Here is a 21,407-nt window from a genome sequence, read left to right as displayed (position 1 = left end):
CAGTATCATTTTCCCAATGTGTAGATGGAGTCATGACAAACGAATAATGCTTGTCGCATCTTTTGTATGAGGCCCAGTGTTGATAGAAAGTATCAGTTTGATTCCCATTACAAATAAAACCGTTTTTAAAGCAGAATTTTACATGTCCATTTGATTGAGCAGTTATAAATTAGTCTAGTGAGATTTTTGAGTTAATGATATGTATTAACAGAGACAGTAAAACATGATGAATAACTAGTATTGCAGCTGCTACAGCATGACCCTGGCCTGCAAGGACTGCTATCTTCATACTGCACTGCTGCTCAGTTGCCATTTGGGTACTGGTTATTCTTGCTGTGTTGCTGTCCTAGATAACACATATTGATAAAATGAATATTGGGTTAGGCTGCCTTGAAACCACTCTGTCAAACAGGCATGTAAAATTCCACTTTAAAAATAAGTTTGTTTCCATTAAATGATAATTAATTGAAACCCTCAGCTGCTGACAGGTGTTGTTGACATACCTTGATGAGGACAGCTGAAAGTGTGTGCCCTGACCAGGACTTGAACCCGGGATCTCCTGCTTACATGGCAGATGTTCTATCCATCTGAGCCACCGATGACACAGATGAATAGCACAACTGCAGGGACTTATCCCTTGCACACTTCCTGTGAGACCCACATTCCCAACTGCCCACAATCTACATACATAATGTTCCTAATAGATACTTTGCCCATCCCCTCGTTACTTGTGCTCACTTAAGTTGACGATTCCCATAAGAGTTCGGGCAACCTGTGCGCGCGCGCTTGCAGAGATGAAGGTCAGTGGCCGGGTAGCCATTTAAAAGTATCTATTAGGAACATTACCTATGTAGATTGTGGACAGTTGGGAATGTGGGTCTCACGGGAAGCGAGCAAGGGATAAGTCCCTGCAGTCACGCTATTCATCTGTGTCCTCGGCAGCTGAGGGTTTTAATTAATTATCATTTATTCTAGAGATGCTGCACGGTTATCAATGGAATCTGTTCTTTCGAGAACAGTTACTGTATTCATATTTGTTTCCATTGACATTGGGCATCACAGGAGAAACATGATAAGACATATTTGTTTGGGATGGCTCCAGCTTCAGTATAAAAAAAAAAAATTTCATTATTATCTACCAAAATATCGGAGAATATTCACCTGATGACTCTTATGTGGGATGCTGAGGGCATTTGTACCATGTTCCATCATCAATATTACCAAGAAAACCTCCATAAAATGGAAGATGTGGAGACAAAAATGTGCCTTATATTGTAGGCAGGTGCCAAATACTGTTTGTTATATGCTTACTTTTAATATTTTCAGGTGGGGTACCAGAAATTGCTAAGAGTAAACTCTGTCCATCATGTTATGTACCACACAGTGCAAGGCACACTGACAGGAGTAGGCTAAACTGAATTTTCCTCCTCTCTGCTACCAACGAGAGAAACTCAACTTGCAGTTAGTGCTTGTATCATATCGAGCTCAAAACTGATAAAAAGAAAATTTTTATGGATCATAGTAATAAACATGTTGGAAATAAGCCCCACTGTAGCCTGGAGTTATTACATGTTAAGGATGGAAATCTACAGTGCTTGGTACTTAAGGTGGTTTTCATGTGCTTCACATAAAAAATTTCTTTGACAATTTGGATCCGAAAACTGGTATGTGTGCCAATGACACATCAGTTATGTGCACAGAGGATTTGGAAAAGGTAGAAGCTTTTTTTTAAAAAAATGAAATATTTAGGCTCTCCTAGGAGGAATGGCAAAAATTCAGGGATACAACAGGAACAATCATTCTAAGTTTTAAGAACTATGAGCACTTGTTCATCTTCAATAATACAAAACACATCTCTTCTACTGAACAAGCAAAGTTAGAGTACATGTTTACATAACAACTTTTCTTGGTTTGGTCCATGCCACCTCCTTCCAATATATGGAAATGGAATGAAAGAGAAGAGATTTGTGTCACAGTATCAAAGATGATGTGCTCATAGCTCTTGAGGTGTGTATTTCATAGCCCAGGTATACTAGACTTTTTTGTTTTGAATGATGGTTCCTGTCATATCACTCAATATTGACCATTCCTCCTATGGCACCCTGTACATATTTAGCGCTAAATAAATTTTCTGTAAACTAATCTAAAACACTGTAGTATTCAACAAAGCCAACTGTAGAGCCTTCTGACATAAGCTTGGTCAGTGGTTTGCATTGTTATTTTGTGGTGTATTCAAAGCAAGTGATAAAAGGATATGCACTCACAGACAGGTGAGATGGCTTGCTGTTACAGATACTGAACTACTGACAGTCAGAAAATGAGAAGTGATTTTGCTAATAGAATGTGCTATGAAGATACTAAAGTATATTAAAAGATTAGCTTGTAAACTACACAGTAGAAGGTAATGTGTGGTGGTGAGTGGTATTTCAAAGAACTCAGAGTAGATGAAAATTATTAATTTAAGTATTTTGTGGATGATCTGCAAATATGTGTCAAGAGCAAAATCTTGACTCATGGATTCTTTACATATTTTGTTGTACTTGAAGGATAGTAAACAAATGATGAGACATTTCCTTTAGATGCCCTGATTTCACTTTTTTTTATTATCAACTCCACCGTCTTGCGAGCACAATGTTCATTTTTTCTTAGTATTTATCCACCATATACAACCTCTTAACATATTGTCCCATTTTTTTTACAAATTATATTACAAAAATAGTATGACATTACATATAGACATACAAAGATAACTTTTAAAGCTCAAAATAATGAGTTACAATTTTTTGAATCACAATTAATAAAATCCTGAGTATACTCGTGCAGTGGTCTTTGACTAATATTCTTGAAATTTAAAGTCATTTTTTTAGTTTCTGTGTATATATGGTATCAAATCATATATGGTTTCCTATAAATGGAAATCTTGAAGGATCTGGATGGAGTACAGTGGATGTATGTATCTTGTACCATTGGCGAGCACCTGTCAGTCATCTGACAAACTGTCATCACTTTCTGTCTCTAATGAAGGAACATTACATTCTTCTTCACTTTCTGAGCCACTAAACAAATGTGAATCTTAGGATGACTAGGGAAATCCATTTTCAGAAGTACTGCCTAAACAGTAACACAGAACAGAGGAGGAAAGTGTTCATTTTGTTGTCAAGTATCTAAAGCTGTACACAGCAAAAGCGATATCTAGTAGCAACCACCTGAACCAAAACATTGCAGCCAGGCTACAAATGTAGGAATGAAAAGTGGCCAAATCATACTCAGGATTTTCCATTTCTGTCAAAATAATAAGAATGAGATAACTTTGTGTTAAGGGGTTAAACAATTGTTATGGAATAAATGGAAACAGCAGCTTCTTACTGCAGCAAATTTGATTTCATGTTACATTTTCCAGAATAGATTAATGCCAAAATGTGGACAGCAGGGTGAGAATTCTATCCAGTGGAGTAGGAGTTGGCCAATAGCAGGTTATTTGACTCACTATATCACCCACAAGATATTTAGTAAGCTCTGGCAGTTCACAGAATGCATGTATATCAACATTTCTGGCTTTGTTAGTACTAATATTAAACTCTTTGTTTTATTGTATAGGTTTCTTGGTCCTGTCACTATAATTATGTTTTGCACTAATGTTTGAGTAAAGAGAAATATTATTCACAAAAAAAGAACATTAATGAATTTATGCTTTGTGAACCAGTCGTCATAATACCAGTTTGTTTTGAAAAGGTCTCCACAGGAATTTCTGAAACTAATTAAGTTTTATAACACATTACTGAATCATCTTGTGACAATGCAAATCAAAGTTCATTAATACACATTAGAAACATCAAAGAAGGTAAAACAAAATCTTCTGGGACTCCATGTCAAACTGCTCCAAACTGAGAGTGCCTATTGCCGTGTGAGGAACATGGCAGTAACACACTTTGCTTTCTACCACACAAATTTAAAAGAAAAAACTGCTCTGGTAGAAATTTCATAATAATTATTAACTCTTAACTTCTCCCAGATCATAGACTATTCAACTAGATCGCACAAAAGTGACTCAGTGAAAGTGTTAGGTCCTGTCACTATTTTGACAGCTCATCTCCCCATTCCAGGGCACAAAATGAAGTGTGACCTGTTTGTGCAACATCACTAAAACCTAAGTTGGAAATGGCTGCACTAACAAACAATTCTATTGACAAATTCCATAGGGTGGCCAGTGGCCAACCAGTGTTCTACAATCACAGATTTGCATCATTGTTGTAAAATATGTGACACTAATTTTCAGTAGAATGGACTTCAGTGGCCCTGGTGGTCTGGCCTGTGTGTGACCAACTTGTAAATGCAAAGGATCCAATACTTCCTGTACAGTGCGAATAGCTATGGATTTGTGAGACTCCTTGGTCTGTACATCCTCTGGATTTACAGCTGGTCATGAGCACAAAATGCAACCATCTGCTACTAACTGTAACTAACCTGTCTAAAAGCTGGTAGGCCGAGTTCAAAATGACATAAGCCCTGTGTATCAAGGTACACTGTATCCTCTCATGTTTAGCCAGATGACAACTGTTGACCTAGAAATACAAATGTGTGTGAGTTGGCTTCCTACAAACAGCAAACCCTAGCATACTATCCTTTTTCTTGCCCACCACATCAACAGAAAGGAGACAGGCATCCTTCACCACCTCAACAGTATATAAAATATTCAAGTGGATGAAAGAGAGATGTAAAAAGTTGTGTAACTAGCACTTTCATCTCATATCTAAGAATGCAAAACTCAATATATGTCCTAGAAATTGTAGACAATGTAAAAAAGATTTGCATGTACCAAACTTACCTGCAGCTGCCAGAATTTATTAAAGATATGTACTTTTTTCCTTTTTGGGAGGGGGGGGGGGATCATTGTTTATCTCATTATTTCCCTTGTAATAAATTTCCTCTTCTGATTGATTACTTTCTCTTGCCACTTTTTTTCCTTTTTTTGCTATGTTTCAAACAATTCTCATCTTGTTACTACACAAGCTTATTTTTTTCTAAAAAGATACATAGATTTTGATGTTCTGACTTTGCTTAGAATTTTCCAATACAATTAGTCACATGATTTAACTGCATCACCAGTATTCCTTGATATGAAAGTATGATCTTCCCTTAGTTTTTCACCATATTCTAAAGCCATCTATCACCTAGGCTTTAGGACCACTTAATCCACCAGTACATGTTAATTTGTGGTTTTTAAAGTAGTCCACTCTATGTTGTAGAGTACAACTTATTTACACTAGGTGCATTATAAACTCTAGTATGTTTCTAGACAATTTAAATTGAATTCTATATGTTGTATTACTTCATCCATTTAAAAAGTTAAATAAATCATTAACTTATTTTGTAAGTAACCAGCTGGATATAAGAACAAATCACAACAATTATGTTGCAGACTGCAGTTTTAGTCCACAACTGACTAGGAACCAATAGCTGATGGAGCAGAGCAATAACAGCTGTGCAGAGAAGAGAGGCATGACCAAACTTGTGCTCTGACTGGTTGTTGCTATGCCAGCTGTCCTATAAACAACTGGCTAATAGTCAATTTGTTATTCTGATCCAGGTTTCAGGTTTAGAGACAGATGCCAGGGTAGAGAGAAAGAGAGAGAGAGAGAGAGAGAGAGAGAGAGAGAGAGACAGAGAGAGAGAGAGAGGCTCTTATGGCCATGATAGATCAAGTATTTCTATATGTAACTTGACTGTGAGTTCAGACCTTGTACTGGACACTGGCTTTATGGCTTTGCAGTTGAGCCACAAAAATATGTGATACAAAATGTATTTCATTACATCAGACTGTGAGTGCCAAACAAAATGGACACTCCATATCTGAATTTATCGAGGTATTTGGCTTTTCAGTTGTACCATCAACTTTGATTCATGGAAAACCACATACATCTGAGACAATTTCTGAGGTACACAGACTATCATGAACTGTAACAGTTAATAGATAGGCTACAGTGTAGCTAATAATTTTCCAACTCAATGCTGTAAAACAACAACATGAGCAGTTCTAGCAACCAGAACCATTTTTGTACTTTGGGGTACAGAAGCCACTATCCAGCTCAGGTAGCCTCCTAGGCTGCCCAATCCCGAATGTACTGAGCACATATGGGATACCATATGCAAGCATTTGAGCAGTGTTCACAAGGTGGGTGGTGGCTGAGCAATCATGGATTAAGATGTCTCCTTAGTGCCTCAGAATCGATGCCATGGCACATCACCACTGTCAGTTTCCAAAATCACCATGATCAAGCCTAGGTTGAGTGCATTAATAATTCTCTCCATAGAACATGATACAATACACACCACATTTCAGTTAACAAGTTATTGTGTTGTTTGGTCAAAGAAAGAAAGAAGAAAGGGCTGTATGTATACTAATTGAGCATAGGTATGGTTGTTTATCTTGTACAGTTGACACTGATATAATTTAGACAATTACTTTCATTTATAGTTACAATTCATAGAACAATTGTGTAAACTTTGTAATGATTTAAATATGCTTGGAAGATTTTAAATTCATATATAAATCCCCATTTGCATTATTTATGAGTCATCATTGTCATAGGGCATAGTGTAATGGAATAATGATGATTTTGTGCTTGATTTCAAACAAGGGTATAAAATTTTCATGGCAGAATCATCAGTTTAACTGATATGTCTCACAAAACAAGAAGCTCATCTGCTTCAAATGGTCCAAAATGCAACATATACATGTATTGAATAAAGAAATGGAAGATTTTATTTTAAAAAATATTAAAACATAATGACTGAATGGGAAAAGACTCAACACGACACATTTCAACTCAACTCTAACGAGGTAATTAGGATCAGATCAAATAAAATATAATCAAAAACCACAAATAATGTATCAACTGTAGAACCAAATGAAGTAAATATGTCCAAATAACTACAGCAGAAATACTGACAGGGGAACATAACAGTAATAATGAATGAAATACATTTAAAAACCACATACTGTGATACCTACAGACGACCAACAGTAGAAAGTTTCTACTGATAAAACTTTGTGTGTGGTTGATGGGCGTGCTCTCTGGCAAACTGTAGCCACCCAGACCATGACTATGTAGTCATGTGTGTGTATTTGTGTTTTTCCTGGCTCTCAATAATGATTTTTTTTTGAAAAGCTAGAAAAGTTCTTAGTCTTATTTATGAGCCTGATGGTATCCTAACACCTCAGGTACTCAGTGAATTGTACTTTCGCTTGTTAAATGATGAATATTCCACCAAGGACGTTCAATTACTATAGCTCTACTGAAATATATTTAGGTGACAGGTATGATAATTTGTATTTTGTTCAAAAATCAGTGGAACACATTTCCTATAATTTCACAATTACAAATGTTTTGCAACAATGATCAGCAAAACTTGTAGTTATTGGGACTGGGTGACTTCCATAATAAACAATTGCTAATAAATTGTAAACTGTTGTTTTTATTTTGAAAGGTACTGTTGAAACATTCAGCAAACAGTAATAATATGTAAAAGAACTGCAACATGCAGATCTTTAGCTTTGGCTATGAATGCTTAGCATTTTCTAGTGATGTGAAAATGAGGTAAAAACAGAATGATATATATTACAAGACATAATCAGAAACGATTATAACTGGAAAGAAAATTTTTAAATAAATGAGACTGATGCACTCCTTAAAATTTGAATTCATGAAAACTGAACATGGCATACTTTACATATAAGCTGTGTGTGAAATACTGGTTTAGTGCCTCAGTGGGAAACAGAAGAAGGAAATAATAAATTATATATAACCTACTGCATGAAACACTTAAGTAGGACCTTTATAGTACTGAATAAATAATGTTATATAATTTATTAAATTAATGCTATATGTTTGTTCATACTGTGTACATTTTTCTGATGAATTAAAATTATTATCTGAGAATACATTATTTGGGATACATGACTTCATGAGACAAACATGTTAAGTAATGTCATATTATATTTCTAAAGCTTTACCTCAATGAGGAAAATGGACCTATAAAAATATATCATAAAATTTTAACAATATTTAATACCCTAACAGTGAAAAAAATTAAAAATCAAATCCTGTTATAAAACTGAAAATCATGGACTTACAGAGGTGTAAGCACACAGACAAAGGCAATGAAAGAACTTTACACATACTGTCTTAGATTGCACTTTGCAGAAAATCATGTACTGTTAAGTACAAGCATTTCAGTAAGTATCAATAAGTGATATCATTAATATCAGCTATCTCAAATGAATGTCATTTTCATGCTAAGACAGCCCATAGGCCTGTTAAATAGTATTATACAGATATATACACACAGTATATTATACTGAAAATTTCAGTCACCAGTTGGCAACTACTGATGTATCCTAACATTTATGTCACATTGTTACAACCTGTAACTGTAATATTATGCTAGTCAGTTAATGTCCATTTGATATTCATAATAAGAGTGGACTATTGCACATTTCTGTTATCACTCATCCAGAAGTTTATATGGTATTCATAAAAAATGGAAGTAGGAACATCATAATGTAAATACACACATTGTTCACAGTACCAGGCACTAAAAGAAAATTATTTATAGCTGTCACAAAAAAATTCTCAGTTGACAAATCTGTAACATTAGTTACCTCTCAATTCTGGTTATCTATAACAGTCTCTACACAAATTCAAATCAATTATATGTCACAGAATGTACTGACACATAGACTTAAACCAATATCTGACAGAGCTAAATGTATTCTTACATATAACTTTAACAATACATAAATATTAATGCAAAAAGTCTTCATAACAGTTAACATATTGCAAACATATTCTGAGCACTTTCAAAAACTGATACAGACTGAGGACATTTCCAGGCACATAAAATTAAGTTACTGCCATTTATCTGAAGGAAACCTAATGCAAAATGTTGTGCACATTATTATTAGGCATCAAAAACAGTTAAAGAAGTAGAATAAGTTCATAGCCTAACAAATTAACTCAGTACTTCACATAAATACAAACTCTCATGCTTTCTGCAGAAATAATGGTAATTTCTTCATGAATACCAGTATTCATATAGAATATGTCATACCATACAAATAAAAAAATCTAACTGAAATTCTGCTATTTCTTTGAAGATTCTCACCATCATTATCATTCCTGGTCAAATTACACATATTACTGCATTTAATATGTTTGGATTTCATTTAGTATTATTTAAAATCCAAATTTTCTTTAAAACAAATATTATTTGTATTAACTGATTCTGAATACATAAATTCAAAAATTATAGATATTACATGTTGTTACATGTCATTTTCTCTTAATCACCACCATCACCATATCATAATCACACTCAGCAAAGACAGATTGGTAAATAAGCAGTCACTTATGTGATTCAAGAATGTTCTACCATGTCTCTATGTAACCATATATAGGCTTTTTCTCAGAATTTCAGCAAAAAACTTACCAAATCAGATATACATCACTTGAAGAAATATGTGTAAATTTTCATATTAATGCTTGCAAAACTGTTTTAGCATACAAGTTAACTTTAGATCACACTATACACTGTCACATGGTAAATTATGAAACAAATTTCTTCTGAAGAGCAGTCTCAATAAGTCCCCAGCTGTCAGGTGTCCAAAATCTATATTCTTTCTGGCTGAAATAACTGAATTTTTGATTTGTCTAACAATTTCTCATGCTTATATAACTTCTGTACCTTGACAATAACTTTCATATGACTCTATGCTATTTACAGCACTACATAAATAATCAAATGTAGAAGTTGCGCCTGCTATGGACAAAAATTGTTAGAATAAATGTTTACGATAATAGTGGCTGTCCATTAAACTCTCCTCAGCACTACCCCACAATTATTTGAGTAACACAAAAATGAATCTCACTGTACTATTATCCACCTAGCTTGTCTTTGTACTATACATATTGTCTCCCATATTGTTTCATTTCATATCAATGCAGACAGATGCTAAATGATTTTGAAGCACACAAGTTTAAGCTGAATATAATTTTTACAAAGCAACTGCATCCATGAAACTTCAATCACATATTATAATTTTGAAAAATTCTGTACCTTTAAATCATATTTTCCAATAAAATTTGAATAAAGATATATCACAATTCTCTGATCAATTCCATTTCCTCTCCAATTACCACATGAAATCTGTTATTACAGATAGTGTAAAAAAAAAGAAAGAAAACTACAAATTAAATACCTATTTGTATATCTGTGTAGTGATACAATTCTGAAAGTACAATGATGGTGTTAAAAATTAACAATATACACTAAGACAATGACAATAATAATAATATAAATGTTACTACAAGACTATTGCTTTTAGCATAACAACACATTACATGTAGTATGACAGATAGCCATCACAACTATTCGATTAACATTAATTTCTGTGTTTTTTTATGAACTGCACTCATTTTGACAGTGAAACAGAGCATGGTATCACCATACCTTGAACCTAAAACAATGCCTTTCAAAACTGCCTGTATTGACGACACACACACACACACACACACACACACACACACACACACACTCTCTAGGGGGAGAGAGAGAGAGAGAGAGAGAGAGAGAGAGAGAGAGAGAGAGAGAGAGAGAGAGAGAGAGAGGCAGGGTGGAATAGGTGGGTGGCAGGTGTTGGGTTTGAAATTTCAGTTCATGTAACTGTACAATCTACACCATTTATATTTTAAAAATAGTATCAAAAATTAATGCTAAAATCATAAATTAAAAAAAGTAAACATTCAGTTTGTCAAGGCGAGTCACAATACTTCTCATTTCAAAAACTTTTGTTCCACAAATTAGTTCTGCTCAGAAGGAGATTTTCAACCAATATTTTTCCAGGTGACAAACAGATGAAAACAGTAGTTCATGTCTCACAACACAATTCTTCAGTTCCATTAATTTGTACTAAGTAAATTTCAATAACCTTAATCAATAACATATCAACACCCTCCTCCACCATCATTTCAATACTGTAGTTTTCAAACTGGACCTTCCTATCTACAAAATTCACTTTCAACTCTACAATAACTTTTTCTATATAAAATTTAATACCCACATCACACAAACATTTTGTAAAAATGTACATCTGCTGTGGGTTATGAATTAATTAAATTGTAAAGAGCAGCCCTGCAGTAGTTGCAAGGGGAACAGGCTAGGTAATTGACTGATCTGGCCTTGTAACTTTAGCCATGATGGACTTTCTACATTATCACTGTTGTGTAGCAGAAAGCAAGAGAAACTATAACTGTAACATTTACTGGGGTGATACTGCTATATTGTACAACATGAGTCAGAGAAATGACTCATACATCACATAATATTGTAAGGAGATTAAAGAACTTTGAAAGATAAATAAATAAGTTGAAGTTAGATATAGCGGAGCACAGGATAGACTTGCACGGACAGCTGTATCAAAACAACCTACAGACTAGCAACAACAACATTGCACTGCTAATACTCTACATACTGTGTGTAAACCTATTTTCAGATTTGCACTATCTACACAGTGTTTTCTCAAAACACAAGCAGTGCAGTGACTGGTATATGAAACACTGTGTAATAGTTCAAAGATACTGTCAGTTAAGTTTGTCACATATAAAAGTACAAGTTCTTGCAACTTTGTTGTTCTTTCTTCCATAAGGCATTTTTCTTCTTTAAGGGGACATTGTACACGAAATTCATTGAAATTTGACATTTTCTGCTTTCTACTCTATAATGTACTTTGGACTTCCTGAACATTTTGGTATATAATACATTAAAATCAGACAATTGCGAGACCTTCAAACAATATTTTGAATGATGACGTGTGACTGTCAAATTTCACAGCTATGCATATACTGCCACAGTTGAGCTGTCATATCTTGGGAACTACACAGTTTAAAAGGCAGTGAATTGCTTTGCTTTGTGCCTATTGCTACATTTCAGAAGTTGGCATTATGAATAAACCTAAAAACCAAGCTGAGTAACACATAACTGTCAGATAGCAAGACAATAAAATGTGCTGGAAGGCTAACAGACAAAGTAATTGATGAATTACAGGAATATTATGTGAAGGCCATTAGAGATAACTGTGACAATTTAGAGAAGATGAAATGAGTTGTATGGAGCACTTTCTTTCGTCAAATATCAACTGGTGAAAAGTCATGTCACGTTTTGTGTCCACCTCCACCAAACACTTGGTGTAAATATAGGCAAGCAGAATTTTCTGGCACTCTGCATGAATTTACACATAAACATTCTCTTCCTTTGGCAGTAATGAAGGCAATCAAACCTATTTACAGATATTTGGCAAATCCTGAGCTACTAAAAAAAGTGTTTACATGGGAAGACCCAGACTGTGAATGAGTCCTTCAGTAATGTTGTGTGGTGCAGTGTGCCAAAAATGTATTTTTTGGCCTTATGACTGTAAAGTTACCAGTGTCTCATGCTGGAATAACTTTTAATGGTGGGAACTATGAAAAACTTAAGGTTCTAGAGAAATTAGGGTTGAGATTTGGACAGAACACAGCTAAAGGACTGCAGGAACTGGATGAGTTTCATGTACGTGAAGCAGAGCTAGCTGCTCAGCAAATGACAAAAGAAGCAAGAAAGAAAAGGAGGAGGCAAGCACTGGGCTGTTGTAACACTGAAGAAGATGCAGACTGTGGGCCAGGGCAATTACAGTGCTTAAAAGATGCAGAAATGTAAGTCTGTATAAGAATTAGTAATTAAAAAAGTTTTAAACCTCAATGTCTATGAACTACATTTTATGCAATAAATGACCTGTTTTCAAAAATAGTACTGATGGTAGAGACATGAAATTTCCACAACATGCCAAGTGTGAGATTCAACACATATGGAAGTACAATAATTTAAATAGCCTAAGTTGTTTTGTTTTTAAGTTCAGTTATTTGCAAAATTCTGTCAAAAAATTGAGTGTTTGAAAATAAAGTAAGATAATATTCCCCACAATACAATTTTAGCAATAATTCTAGTTCAGTGTATCTAGAAAGGTGCATTCAATAATTATGGAAAATTGTAAGTTGGTGTCTTAAAAGTTTCAAAGATAATGGGTCACAAAATTCGATAATTTAACATTGGCAGCATAGGACATGTCCCCTTAAAGAATATATAAGACTCAAATTTTAACTGTATACACAATATAATAGTAGTAGAAAATCAATATGCTTAACTTATTTCAGTATAATCTCTATTCATATCTCACAACACCATTGCAACATTTAGAGTAAAGATTCTTCTCGCTCCTTCCAGTGCAAGTACCAACATTAAGTAAAAATTGTTTGTTTCATGTAAGAAATCAGTTTAATAAGAGTTCCATGAAAATTTATGAAGCCTCCATGACTGCAGTAGGAAAACATTTAAAGAGTGATATTTTCTGAATTTTAAAAGTAAAGAAAATATGCACTGAGAGAATTCCTGAATTTACTAATAAAAGGTAAATTAACAGCATAATGATCAACATTCTGGCAGAAAAGAAGAAGAAGAAGATTATGATAATATTACTGAGGAAGGAAAGTAAAGAAAACAGTTTATTTGTCATATATGAATAAGACACATCAACAACAGCCCCTACATACAACTATAAGCACACAGGAAAGTCCAGGTTGTAAACAAGCACATTTCACATTTTTCCTTGATTTGTCTCAAAATTTTGATGGTCCCAATTAATATTTACACAGAGATATTTTCCTTTATTTTCTTCTTCAATATATGCTTACTTAAAGGGTACATTATTGTTTACCAACACTTCCATATATCTTGAAAAATTGGAGTTTTCAGTAAACATCCAACCTTAGGTTCGTTCAGTATATGAGTTTACATCACAACCAACAGCCAAAATCTGCTGAAATGTGACCCTTATATCCATGTATCATAATAACTGATGTCACAAAAAGAAACCTATGGTTTGTATTGCTATACTGAAAACACCACTAGCATTTAAGGCAATTATTCAATTTCCAAAATTTCACTTCAAATGTGTAAATGTCTGTAATCCAGACTATGAGATGCAATTTATCAAAGAATCACATATTGACTGGTGTAACATTGTAAAACAAAGATATAATGAAAGTGTTAAACAAACTTCATTGATACTGTCAAAAAATTTCAGCACCACTTTTTATGTAATTAGATTAAAGGATCAACAAGAAGTAGAAGATCATTATGTTCTGTTTACTGCTTACATCTAAAAGAGATGATAATAATAATAATAATAATAATAATAATAATAATAATAATAATAATAATAATAAGATTAATAACAATAATTATAACAACAACAATAACAATTCAGTCTTTTAGGAATCACCATACCACACTGATGGTATGCTTTTATATTTACTTAAAGATGATATTAACCTATAACAAAGTTCTCAGCTCTCCAAAAAAACTTTGCTGCAGCAGAAGTCAGTAATAGCTATTTTTTGACAAAAAAGATCTTCTGCTGCAGTTATGCATAACAAAATTTTTAAGTGGCAGATAAAATTAATTAAAATATCAATTCAATGTCAGGATACAGGTGCAACAAAATCATTATTCTCAAAATTGCTATGATGTCACAGACTCTTCAGATGATTATACTTACAAGACTGCATATTGTATCTCACAGCAAACATATGTTGAAGGAAGTAAAAATTTTGCCAGAAATGTTATTCGATTTCATGGCACTATTCTTTTGATTGTCCTGGTTTTGGTGTCTTTTACAACTGTTCAAGACAAAGATGAATGTTTTAAATCTGGGGAACAACAAGAGACACAAAGTTCTCTTCACTATAAAGCCTTCCCATGTTATTAAAATTGTCATTAGTTGCATGTCTACAATTGATGCAAGCACCATAAAACATATTTCCAACACCACAAAACATTATCATTCACAATTTTAGTTAACTACAAAATTCACAGCACAATATTTATACGCTATCACTTCTGTCTGATTCATTACATTCTAATACATCTTGCTTCTCCAGAGTTAACTTTGAGAAGTTACTCATCTGGCATGAGTCACAGGGAATAACATATTGATGCTTGTCCACACATACAGTGTTATGTTTTGTAAAACTGTCCCCCACAAAAAGTTAAACTGTTTTCAGAGTTATTTGTGGTCAGGGTTATGACAATTCAGACCATTCAGCTGAGAATCACTGTTTCAAGCAAGCACTGAACACTTTTCAAAAATCCTAAAAACTGCACATGGTTATATATTTGCACCACTGGTCCCTGGTGTTGGAGTTGGTGTGTCCATAAGTGTAAGAGGTTGGTCCATGTGCTCACAGTGTATGAGGCATTGTGGATATGATACTGCGCATGCATGGCCTGATCTGCCACTTGTAAGTGGTTGTCCTTCCTCCCACACATCTCTTGTAGGGTCATACACCTCCACAATATTTAGGAATGCTGTGCCATCATAGCCACCTATAAAATATCAGATACCACATTTGTAAATCATTTGCAAATCACCTTCTTAAGAATGTATTTTTTGAATACAGGCACTAAAAATAATGTAACAAAGTACTACCTTTACAACAAGCCATTGAAAGATCTTTTGTATTTTATTGATTCTAAGGAATTTAAAAACTTTTTGGTTGTCGGCAGAAGTAGCATTTGCACTGTTCTTTGAAACAATGAAAATGCCACTTCTACTAAGTTTATTGTAGTAACCATCTTTAATTTAATTTTTCAGGTTCTGTGACAATTTGGTGCCTAAGGTACTCAATCAGGAAATGAGTCACTATGTCATTCACAGAAGGTTTATGTCAAAATTTATAAACCAACAAAGAATACTATAAAAATTAATAAAAAACACAAGAATTATTTACAAAAGTATCTGCAATAAATAATGTATTATACCACAAGACTCTAAGCTACTGTGAGGAACACGTGTACAGAAAAAAAAAGAAGAGCACCACAAGAAAGCACTTCAACTTGTTTGATTCCAAAATTTAGGCTTGTTACTAAAAATTTTCAGTTCTGTAGTAAACATATAAAAAATTAATTCTGCATAATATGTCATAATACTACAATTTCTACATTCATACTGGACCTTGTAGTTTTTGGGATGAAGAGACCGCTGGTTAACTTGGGTATGAATTTTGGACAACGTGCTCCTTACTTTGTACATAATATAAAGTTAGTTTCACCACCATTATGAAAGTGTGTAATGGATTTCTGATGAAGATGACACTGTGTCACATATAAAATTTATCTTCTAATACCTGAGTGGAGGTTTGTGGGCATCACTGTTATAATTATTGTACAATTTTCATTTGACAGAAAGGATGGAGAGGCAATAACAACTTTTAGCTGGATCTGCTGAGATATGATGCATAAAGAAATACTCTTCTGAAACACCTGCCACAGTCTCCTGCAAGGAGAGCCAGTCTTACATGGAGTGGATACAATGTATACAAATCTATGGACTCAGTTCCCTAGTAAAGAGGTGGGTCAACAAAATCTTTGTTGGAAGATAAAAACTTAACACACGAGATCCCACAACCATAGTTATTGGAAAAATGCAGGGAAGGGGACAGAAGAGGGGCCACAGCTCCTCCCTTGGGAGGAGTGGCAGGAGGGGCGGGGGGGGGGGGGGGGGAGGACTAGGGGGGAGGGGCGAGGGGCGGCAGTATCTCGAGTACAGAGTTTTTATCACTACATAATCACGTATGACTAATAATGAATGAATCACCTCCAGTTCTCTAGGACATAATATGTTTCTTGTGTCAACTACAAAATGTAATTCTCATGGCATGACACATTTCAAAACTGACCAACTCATTTGCATCAAAACTGGAAGTTTTCGAATTTTGTAAATGCCAACCTCACCTGCCGAAAAAATTTCGGTGCATGTCGATGGCCTTTACTAACATCACAAAATTGTCCTTAATTACATGCAAATTATTATACCAAGAATTAAATTTTCAGGATATAGTTTTACATTTTACTACAAAATTAGCACCATGACTTACCCATAGCATAAAGTTTTCCATCCAAAGCAGTGACACTTAGAGCAGACCGAGCAATTCTTATACTTGCAACAAATTGCCAGATATCACGTTCTGTGTCGTAGCGCTCTACTGAATTTACCTGTCGTTGTCCATCATAACCTCCCACAACATAAATGTACTGGTTGAGTGCAGCCACACCTATAATAAAATACAAAAATTTACAAATACAAAAGGTATACTTTACCTAAGATGTAATAAAACATGCCAAAACATGCAACACCTCACAACATTTAACTGCATAAATATCAAAATTTCAAATTTGTGGCAAACATAACTTAATAAAGCCAAAATCACACTACAACTAGTTACTCAGATATTCAGTTTTGCAGTAAGTCATAAATGAAGACTCCATCAGTACAGGCATGCACAGTTTGGCCTACACACAGTTGATTTCTTTTATCACTATACACTGTAGGACACAAAAAAGTGAAGCACCCAGAAGACATGTTTGTACACACTCACAGTATCAACAGTAAATGACAAAGAGTTGCAATTCTCTGTGACAGGTAGGACAGCCAACAGACTGCAAGTGCATTAGTGTGGATAAGTATATAAGAGGCATGAACAGTATCAAACATTAAGTGATCACTGTGAAGGACACAGAGATGCCACATACTAATGTGAGACAGCTTTATAAGCACCTGACATGTTAGGGGTCTCCAATAGGCTGGCTGGTTGAATCATGTAATGCCCAGATTTATGGGGAATTCAGAATTAATGGTAGCCCAGTGTTGAGCAGCGCACTGACATGAAAGCATGCATATGCACTGTCAAGGCTCCAGTTGACCATGTCTGACCACCGCAAGTGAGGATCACTGTGTTGTGCACCAAGCACTTCTTAACACATACATAACTGTGCCTGCCACCTGAGAGCAAGTAATGAACTCCTGCAACAGTCTGTATCATCCTGTACCATTGGTTGGAGAATAGCAGCAGCCACACTGTGGTATTACCATCCCACATGCAGATTGCGATTAACATCACAACTTAAATACCTGTGTTTGGAGTTGCACCATGACCAGCAATCATGGACTGCTGGTGAATGGCATCGCACCATGTTCAGCGATGAATCAAAGTTCTGGACTACCCCAAATAATCATTGTCATTAAGGGGGGAGGCGTCCCATTCTTCCAATGGACTTCAGGTCATCACTGTTAGTGATTGAGGGAAGTCTTTTAGAGCACAATGGCATGTCACACATATCCTGCGTACTTATGTGTTATCTCTCTTGTGACAGTATCATTGTACCATTTTTCAACAGGACAATGGTCTCTCTTTCTTTCTGTCTGTCTGTCTGTCTGTCTCTCTCTCTCTCTCTCTCTCTCTCTCTCTCTCTCTCTCTCTCTCTCTCTGCCACACACACACTGCTAAGGTACTCCCGTCACCAATAAGATCACCAGATCTGTTCCCAATATAACCTGTGTGGTACCAGTTAGGATGTCAAGTCCATCCCAGTGCCAGAATTATGGATATCAAACACAGTTACAACTGTTGTGGGGTAGCTTGCCTCAGGAGAGGATACAGTGTTATGATACCCTTTCCAACCAAATCAGTGCATCCATGCATGCCATAGGAGGCTCAATATCATACTAATAAGTGTGCACATACTGGAAATTTCTCTGTAAATTTGACTCAATATTTGCTAAAATAACATCATATACACTTTCAAACTGTAAAACTGTATTTTATTTCATTTCCTCACACCTTCTGAGTGAGTCACTTTTTTTGTCAGGCCATCTATTAGCCAAGCAGAGAACATTTTAATTCAAAAGATTTTCCAAGTTATCTGTGATGCCTCAACAGTTACCTAATCTCAACAAGGGACCTCTTCTTCCTTTATTTTTCTTTCGCATACATTCTACTTGGGTCCTTGCAAGGTCAATAGCATTCTGTAAATCCCAACCACGTTTTCAATTCTGTCTATGTTCCTTAATTGATCTATTGCAGTTAAGTTTCTCTTTTATGTACTTTCACGGTATTTCTTCCAATTGATGATCAGTTTCTACTTCCCTATCATTCTTGTTCAATAAATGGCTAATATGTATGTCCATCTTCAGTTTTGAAAATTTTAGCTTACATATTTATCTTCTTTTATAACTTTTGTTAATTTCTCTCTCTCTCTCTCTCTCTCTCTCTCTCTCTCTCTCTCTTTCTCTCTCTCTCTCTAAGCACTAGCACCACTACATAACAAAGATTCAAAGATATCCAATGCCATAAGTTACTTATAGTGAAAATTACTAAGCAATGGGTGATGTAGCATTAACTCTGTCTCTCTGTTTTTTGACAAGAGAAAGAGAGAGAGAGAGAGAGAGAGAGAGAGAGAGAGAGAGAGAGAGAGAGAGAGAGAGAGAGCAGGATTCCACACAGAATTTGAGCAAAAACCTCCATCTCTATTTACAGAGTTACTTGATAATTTAATTTCAACTGCATCCTTAATAACAGTATCCGAATAGCTGGAATTGCATGCCACGGTCTCTACATTGTTATATTCCGTAGGATGACCAGTGCTACGACAATGTTCTGCAATAGCCAATTTGCTCAACTGCTGTAAGCACCTGTGATAGTCATGCACAGTACATCAGTCCTCCACTGACCTGATAGTCTGATCAATATATGACATGCCACATTTGCAAGGAATGTGACAGACACTCACCTTATGCAAACCAAGATCATCCTTAATGGAACCTAAAAGGACCCTAAGGTGGAAGTCAGAAAACACATTTCACATCATATTTCTGCAAAATATGACAAATACTATTGGAAATGCTCCATGCATAAGGGTGATAAAGAGTTGTAATCCTCCATGACAGGTGGATTAGTGTTGTTCATCAGCAGTGTTGTTACCAGGACTGGGCATGAACAGCATCAGATGTTAAGCGATCACTGTGAAGGACATGGAGATGATGCATACTAGTGTGAGATATCTCAGTATTATGATCATTCACCTGTTTCATGGTTGGTTAATAGCACAGCTCACATCTGATCTGTCTTTTATTGTTCTGATGAAAGTGACCTCAAGATGGGTTAACTGAAAAGACAAACTCCTAGTGTCTGAAATGACATTGGCCCTGTGAATCCAGGTGCAAAGTACCCCTTCACACTGTTGAACAGGTTGTTTTTAAACTACCCTCTGAGGCTGCAGAGGAGATTAGATGGGAGGCTTGTTGAGTGTTGCCTGGGGCACATGCAGCTAAGAGTAATATAACAGCAGCCGAGAGGGTTGCTTTACATATACTTAGAGTTGACCTGGATATTGCTATTTTAACTGCTCCAGTTGCTCTGAACAAGCAGGATTACATTGAAAATTTGCAGTGTTTACTATCTCATTCAGCATATTGTGGCATCAGTGCTAACTCCACAAAAAGTGATGAGAGAAAGATTAACAGCTTCCTAAAGAAAGGTTCCTTGTCACAAGCAATTACCAACAGTCTTAATACTTATTATGCTGTTCCCCATAGGCTATGCAGTCTTCCAAATATCCAGAAAGAAGAGGTTCCTTTTCATCCAGTTGCAAATAACATTGGTACTCTGATGTATCATGTAGCAAAACACCTTGCTATTCTGTTGATCCCACTAGTTGGCCAGTGTGAGGATCACATTATGAACTCAATGGATTTCTTAGGTTGATTAGAGGGAATGCATAGTGGGTTACTGTGTGCAAATTTTTTCAAAATATTTTCATTGGTGGCAATGCAGTGGGGAAGCCAGTGGGCATTCTAGTGAGATCCACTAATGAAAATCCAGAATTTGTAGTAGAAAGGAGCAGGAGTATAAGCTCTGTGCCCTTCAGGTACAGTTAGAAAATGCAAAGGAGGAACTAGATAGGATAAGGAAGGGAAAAGGGTGCTGGGGAGTGGGAACTGGCAGTTGGTAAGAAGACAGATAGGAGGAGAAGATATGCACATATTTGTACTTCACTTATCACCAATAGATTTGCCCAACTGTCAGAGTTTAGTGGAGAGGAGCCTCTTGTAGCTGTAGGTATAGGTGTAGGAACATGCAGCAAACCTCAGCAGTTAGGAGCAGTTGCAAATTCTAATAGAGAGAAGAATGTTCTGGTGCTAGGTGAGTCACATGGCAAAGGTGTAGGCCAGCAGTTGCAAGAAGCATTGGGGAGTAAGTACCAGGTCACCAGAATTGTGAAGCCTAGTGCAGGGTTGGCTCAGGTGAGACTGTTAACATAGGGGAGTTAGGTAGAAATTTTGCAAAAGAGGATCAAGCAGTGATTGTGGGTGGAGCAGAATAGTCTTCATAGGGACAAGAACTGTGATGTAGGGGGTGACCTGGAAAAGATAGCTACTCAAACTGTTTCAGCATCATGATCAGCCTCATCTTAATGCTACT

General features: G+C 35.6%; 1 protein-coding gene across 1 annotated transcript in view; it reads right to left on the bottom strand.

Annotated features, from left to right (window-relative positions):
* Positions 1–7,456: 7,456 nt before the first annotated feature.
* Positions 7,457–21,407, bottom strand: part of LOC126297593 (kelch-like ECH-associated protein 1B) — a 425,725-nt gene continuing 411,774 nt past the window's right edge. Inside the window, exons 12-13 of the mRNA XM_049988568.1 lie at positions 17,025–17,201; positions 7,457–15,474 (exon numbers count right to left, since the gene is read on the bottom strand). Coding sequence (XP_049844525.1) covers positions 15,257–15,474; positions 17,025–17,201 — 395 coding nt within the window. The 3' untranslated portion in view covers positions 7,457–15,256. The remainder of the gene's footprint in view (positions 15,475–17,024; positions 17,202–21,407) is intronic.

The sequence above is a fragment of the Schistocerca gregaria genome, chromosome X (genome assembly GCF_023897955.1).
Source record: "Schistocerca gregaria isolate iqSchGreg1 chromosome X, iqSchGreg1.2, whole genome shotgun sequence".
NCBI classification, from domain to species: domain Eukaryota; kingdom Metazoa; phylum Arthropoda; class Insecta; order Orthoptera; family Acrididae; genus Schistocerca; species Schistocerca gregaria.
The sequence above is the reverse complement of the archived record's forward strand: the minus strand, read 5'-3'. Positions and strand labels throughout refer to the sequence as shown.